Raw genomic sequence first — 7061 nt, 5'->3', positions numbered from 1 at the left:
CATCGAGGGGAAAACAGAACACCTAGTACAACCTCCCAAATAATTTGTTGTGAATCAATATCAATATCGAAATTGCTGCCCCCTATTGTCCATTCATCCACGGAGCATTGGGTGACTCCTCCATCTTCATATCACCTGTCAACATCTAGAGGTAACTCTGCCAGGGTGATGAACAGAGAGATAGGCAATGAAACACAAGGTGTGACAGTATGGCAATATGTTATGGGATGCAGCTAGGCAGAGGGGCTCATAATGAAAGCAGGATGAGAAGGCTTTGTTCCAAATGTCACGATGCATATTTATGGCCTGCCGATGGAGTGGCTCCTTGTATAAGCACCATCCATCCATTCACCATCCCTCCGTCTAGCGATGGTCTGACAAAAGCACTTGCCACTCTCTTTCTTCAACACCTCGGCTGCATGGCTGGCGACTAGCGTCATGCGGGTAGCTCACATTCTAATGAAATGGGCAACCTGATCATATGATGATAGGGAGTTTTTCCTAGCCACTGTGCTTCTACATCTGCATTGCTTGCTCTTTGGGGTTTTAGGCTGGGTTTCTGTATAAGCACTTTGTGACATCTGCTGATGTAGAAAGGGCTTTATAAATGAATTTGATTGATTGATGGATTGATACTGTAAATCTCATACTGTCGTTTTCTATCTGAGATTATCTGAACTATACTGTGGATTATTACATAATTGTTGCTTGATTGTTACCTTATATTTTTTTAAATGTAAAATAGGGGAACCCTTGGTGTCAATTATTGTCCTTGGAAGCATAGTATTATTACTAAAAGATAAGGAAGCACCATCTTTCTTTATCATAATTATTTACTTTGTGGTGTAGTAACACTTTATTTGGTACAGAACTATAGCACCAGCTTTCATTTACTTCCCACCACTTCAGAAGATGCCACAAATGGAGAGATCAATGTCATAGCCAGAGTACAATAAGACACACGGGAGGGCGTCAGACTGAATCAGACACTCGGAGTAAAGCTCCAGCGAGCACTCTCCCACTAAGAGGGGGATCCCAAGGGATCCAGCTCCGTGTTGGCTGGCCCGCTCCTGGGCTGCTATGCGGTGGAGGATGGGGGTGGACTGAGTGACTGACTGTATGGCTGTCTGTGGTCCCACTGCTCCTGAGGGAGAGAACATGCCTCCAGGGCTAGGCTGATTTGAGCCGGTCCAAGCACTAACCCCTGGGGGACACCAACCAGGCAGGCTGGGTTCTCTGAGCCTCTCTTTCAGGCAGCCGGTTGGCTGTCGGCGGTTGGAGCTTGGTGGTTGTGGAAAAAGAGAAGGGGCTTTCATCTCTCTCTCTCTCTCTCTCTCTCTCTCTCTCTCTCTCTCTGTCTGTCTCTCTCCGAGCGTCTCGGTGGATTTCCTCCCAAATGACAGGGAGTGACTACACTCCACCTCCCCCGCCTCGCACCGTGCCCGGCTCACCGGAGGGCCTCGGGGGCCAGCGAACCGCTGTCAACCGTCAAGGCTCACAGCTGACTCATTAAGAGGAAGTCAGTCGGATGTGTCATTGGACTGGAAACAATAAGGAGGAATAAACTACAAAAGTATTGTAGCATGCATATTATGCACATTTCTGCAGGTAATCTAATATTGTCTGGCGGGGGCTTGTAAATTCATTCTAGGAATACTTTAATCTTTTATCCACCAGTTCACACTTGACAATGTATGGTATATCAATAGTGTTGTGACAACTAATGTTATATCTCCTATTGTGGAGAGACAGGCAAACCTTGGATGGAATCATAAGAGCATCAGCGGTGAATGGAACTGGCCTTCATAACATCACACCATACCAGCACCAAACTAAAGACATCCAGGTATCTAGGCAGATAGTCAAGGTGGCAGCTGTGGTTTCCATGGTCCTTTTCTGATCAAGGGGGACCGTTGCCCATCACTTCCAAGCTATTACCTCCACATAGTAAGGGATTTGTATTGGGATAGAACAAGACCACGCCAGCAGGCAATCTGTCTTTCATTTGAAAACTCCCTCGAGGTTTTCCATTATCCCCCTCCATATCCAGCCTGACCTGGAGAGAAAACCTGGCCTGGTAGGGTCAACTCAGTCTAGACGCTCTACACCCCCCCTCCCCCCCCCTCCTTTCCTCCGCCTTCCATCCATCCTGCCTGCGGACACTAGAGGGATGGAAGGATGGAGGGCCGCCCCCCACCTCCTCTCACCTTCAACCTCTCCCTACCTCCCCTCTCTCTCTTTCCATCCCTCGACCCCCAACCCCTAAGCAACAATAGCATCTCTCACCACCATAATCTTTCCATTTCGCGTTCCTTCCTCTAGGGGTTAGGGGTCTCTAGGTTGAGAGGGAGGGATTTGTCTGAGAATCGACTGTTGCTCTCGCTGGCTGTCCATTTGAGCCGACCACTGTTGTTATAGATACTAGGCTGGTCAGACAGAGCAAAGAGAAGCCACATCTGGCCACAACACATAGTTATTATATTAGCGGTTGCCATTTTCAATGTTCAATATCCCCCCGTAATGGTCAGTGTGATCGGTTAAGCTTCTTATACACAATGTGGAGGGAGCTTGGGTCACAGCAAGTCACTGTAATGAATGTGAATCTGTCTTGGCTTCTTCCTTTCAGCAGATAGCATTCCCTTCTGTATAAATTCTGCTCAGAGTTGGAATGAATACATAGCTAAAACATATATAAAGCTGGGATGCCTTTTCTGATGATACCCCTCTGACATGTCATTCCAAGGTAGGATTTTCCTCACAAAGGCAGAGGGAGTACACAGTCAGGTTGGGTTCACACCGGAGGTGATATTTGAAAATTCCCCACCAAGATACAATGGTGACGGAGAAGACGATGTAACCCAAGTGTTTCTACATGACCGTTGACCATGTAGTTCAATTCAGTATGACTTAACAAGCTGAATTCATGGCTCCAAGCCATTATAGTTAAGAATGTGTGCCAATACAATGAGAGGGAGACAACCGTACATTGAAGTTTTAGCAGACGCTCTTACCCAAAACGACTTACAGTAGTGAATGCATACATTTTCATACTGGTCCCCCGTGGGAAATAAACCCTCGACCTTGGCGTTGCAAGCGCCATGCTCTACCAACTTAGCCACACGGGAGCCGTAACATAACATAACATTCACAACTGTCATTTCAATTCAAATTAAAGGCGCTCTCTACTGTACATCTCTATATTGCCCATAGAATTTGTCCTAAGACACAGATCATTATTGTCTTCGGTAGGCCAGTAAAAAGGGATGTCAGATTTATTTTTCTCTGGCAAAATCCCCTTCATACACAAGCGCACGATTACCGAAGACGGCAACAGGGGGAAGAAAAAAAACAGCTAATTGAATATTCATTAACCTGTGCCTAGGTGTATACAAGGCTCTTAACTGCTCTTGTTTATGACTTAAGGACTTGTAGCACTGACCTTAGTTTAACACAGCAGCAGATACCAAATTAACCTCTAGCCTCTGCAGGGCTAGCCATGCCCCGCTAACAAGAAACCTGTCTAGACCAAGCTACAAGTACTTTATGATTCCTCCTCTCACTGGTTCATTCTTCTCCCTCCCACCCTCCGAACACACACACACAGCCCATGCTCTTTTCTCATCTGTAAATGTTTCTTTGCCTATCTCCCAATACACATTCACATGCACACACACACATACACACAAACACACACACATATACACACACACAGACAGCCCAACACTCTCTCCTCCTCCTCCTTTCCCCACCTTCTTCTCCCAAACTCATTTCTCATATACCTCAAAACCTGTGTGGTTTTTGGGTCACGACTCACACCTCAGCGTCTCTGGGTTATCAGATGACATACTTTATCTTGGTGAGTGATAATGTATCTTATACAGGAAAAAAATCACAGGGATCTGAAAACATTATCAAGACATTATCAACAGAATGGGAATCCTCCACTTCCATTAGAGTGATTCTGAGTGTATTGCACCATCTTATGATGAGCATTATTCTATTGGTGATGGTGAGATAAAATGGATGTGCATGAATCAAATAGTGGTTAGTGGTTGCAGCTAATATGCTCATGTATTTTTAATGAAGTGGCTATAAGTGGCAATGAAAGCGTAATGCCCTGCATGTCAGACGGTCATTATCATGGGGCATAGTATTACAAGGTAATGCAATGCAAATACAGGTATTTAGACTATATATCATGTATCTAAATAATAGTGTGTCTCCATGAAGTGTTCAAATGACAGTAAAAAAAAACTTTATGCCTGTATTTCGAAATAATTTATTGCTGATTATAAAGAACTGTTATGCAGATTAGACAGAAGGCCTAGTAGACAATGTTTAATGCATGCAAATTAATAAAAGCTTTCACATTATCTCACCCATACATATAATCAAATATCCGCCTATTCATATAATTGTTTTATTAAAACCCACTTTGGCTATGAGAGTTAAAACATTTTTTTTATATGATACCCTCAAGAATAGTGAGAAATCCAAAACGCGGTTTTGAAGATAGATGTTTGTCCTTTATTGGCTACTGTACATCAGAGCCCGTAAAAGCAGCTGATTGGCTGCTGTTCTCACAGCCAAAACACAACAGAAATTGTTCTAGCGACAGACGTGAAGTACAGGTGGGTAGCTAGATTGCTAACAAGCTAATGCTAATTATGTAGATGTCTTACCTAACATAGGTAAGTAACGATTCGACACATAATTATATTTTCAGTACCGTGAAATATTATGCTACTAGCATACGCATTTCTGTCCTTAAAGGATGATTAAATGTACCATTTTAGCAGGCTAGCTAATAGCTAGGCCTGTTAGCCACATTAGCCCTTAGCTAGCTTTGTTTTGCTGATTAGCTAGCTACCTGTTCATTAGCAAGTTAGTTAGCCTCCTACCTTGCAAGTATGCATTTAGCATAATTTGCATCCTGCTAATACATCTAGCTAGCTAGCATCCTCTCCTTGTTAGTAAGATGCAGATCTGATGCAACGTTTCCTATGCGTTTTGAATAATTCAAAATACTAAATACTTATTGTTCCTCTATGTCCCTCTTCCAGGCAGAATCATGAGTCTCAGAAAGCAGACCCCCAGTGACTTTCTGAAGCAGATCATTGGCAGACCAGTGGTGGTCAAGCTCAACTCTGGAGTGGATTACAGAGGTAAACACTGCAACTTTTATGTCGTCACCTAGTGGGCCAGTGTGTGATATTTCTGCATGTTAACCTATATCTTAATTTTATTTGTCACATACGCCAAATACAACTAGTGTAGACTTTACCGTGAAACGCTTGCTTACGAGCCTTTCCCAACAATGTAGAGTAAAAAAACGAATAATACAAGAATAGAACTATATACAGGGAGTACCAGATCAATGTGCAGAGGTAGGAGGTATTTGAAGTAGATATGTACATGAAGGCAGGGTAAAGTGACTAGGCATCAGGATAGATAATAATAAGAGTAAAATAAAGAACAGAGTAGCAGCAAATGTAAAAGTGTGTGTAATGTGTTTGTTACATTTGTTGCTATACTCCAGACAGAATACATTTTACTTCTATGCCTGATTGAGGTTTAAAGATGCATTGCCTATGGACTGTGTCTGTCTGTGCCATTGACATTCATTTGTGCCTGTCTGTAGGTGTCCTAGCCTGTCTGGATGGCTATATGAACATTGCAGTGGAGCAGACAGAGGAGTATGTCAATGGCCAGCTGAAGAACAAGTATGGCGATGCCTTCCTGAGAGGAAACAATGGTAAGAGCTCCAGAACCAGACATGTTTTTTCAAACTACTTGGTGGCACTTGTGTAGAAGTCAACATGATATTGAATAGCTATGGAGAATGGTGTATTCCTCCTTCCCATTTTATTTTAGTAATTACTTATTTTTGATCATTTCCGCGTTCACGTGCTAGTCAGAACTAGGGAACTCTGACATTTCCGATTTTGCTAACTGGTTGAATCTGGCATGTGTATAGCTTCAACCAGTTAACAAGTCGGAAATGTCAGTTTCCTAGTTCCGACTAGCACATGAACACGGCAGATATGACACGTAATTAACTGAGACTTGGCGATTTATATGTTGCCACGAATAGCAGGATGAACTGTAGATATTGTAAAATGATCAAGATGAAAGACGTTGTACTCGCAAAAAATATCTGCGCATCTGCATGGGTGCTGACAACAGCCGAGAAGTTTAGCCTCACGCTTCACCCTCTTAGTTGTTATGGAAGTCAGCCTGATATCTCACATATTAGTATCTGGTTTTGTTTCTACATGCCACTTAAGTTTTCACTTGTCTGTACTAATTATTTTCTATTTCCTTCCTTAGTGTTATACATCAGCACCCAGAAGAGGAAGATGTGATGCAGAGGATTTGTCCGTTTTTGTTTGTTTTTGAAATCCCTGACGTTGTTCCAGTTGATTGTTTTATGACATTGTTTTTTGTTTGTTTTTTGTTTAATGTCTCTCAGCTGAAGTGTGTTTTTTTAGTTTTTTGTAAAAAGGAGAACAATCCAATAAATAATGTTTTTGGAAGTTTAATTTTGTTCATAGATTCTATTTTCCCCAACCTACATTTTATCTAATGATGACCCTAACATGATTGTAAAAGATGCACATATATTGAAGTATCAGTATATAGTACATCTGTATACTCCCCTACTTGAGTATTGAAGTATTTTCATTTTATATTGAAGGAATAGACTTTCCTTCCTTGGTTCCTTACTGACCTGTAGAGGCTGGTTGAACATGAGCAGTGATTCTTCTTGATAATATTCTCCAGTCAGTCTATGATGACGATGCTTAATGCCATAATGATGGAGAGTTTGCTTCAATCTAGTAATTCACTGTGGGCTCTTGAGCCCTGCCAGCTTCCAATAACACAAAGAGACAATAAAGCACTGGGCATACGATACCGCAAGGCATGCATTCACAATGTAACACGGCTCATTCTCCTTCAATGTTATGAGACAGATTATACAGGATACACTGACCTGAAGGGCTACGTTCATCACAGTATGTGATAAGTCTTAATCATGATTGGTTTAATGTGTGGGTGGA

General features: G+C 42.4%; 1 protein-coding gene across 2 annotated transcripts; it reads left to right on the top strand.

The window, feature by feature from the left end:
- The first annotated feature begins 4574 nt into the window (after positions 1–4574).
- On the top strand, positions 4575–6542 carry LOC311116655 (U6 snRNA-associated Sm-like protein LSm6). Of its 2 annotated transcripts, none has more exons than XM_084191712.1 (4): positions 4575–4631; positions 5064–5165; positions 5642–5755; positions 6331–6542. In XM_084191712.1, the coding sequence occupies exons 2-4, from the start codon at positions 5072–5074 to the stop codon at positions 6363–6365; spliced, it is 243 nt and encodes an 80-aa protein (XP_084047838.1). In that variant the 5' UTR covers positions 4575–4631; positions 5064–5071; the 3' UTR covers positions 6366–6542. The 2 variants fall into 2 exon arrangements, with proteins under 2 accessions (XP_084047838.1, XP_084047839.1); XM_084191713.1 differs by having other exon boundaries at positions 4609–4691.
- Positions 6543–7061: the final 519 nt, after the last annotated feature.

The sequence above is a fragment of the Coregonus lavaretus genome, assembly GCF_964263955.1.
Source record: "Coregonus lavaretus genome assembly, contig: HAP1_SCAFFOLD_8337, whole genome shotgun sequence".
Lineage (NCBI taxonomy): Eukaryota > Metazoa > Chordata > Actinopteri > Salmoniformes > Salmonidae > Coregonus > Coregonus lavaretus.
Note: the sequence above shows the minus strand (reverse complement) of the source record. Positions and strands in the feature narration are given on the sequence as shown.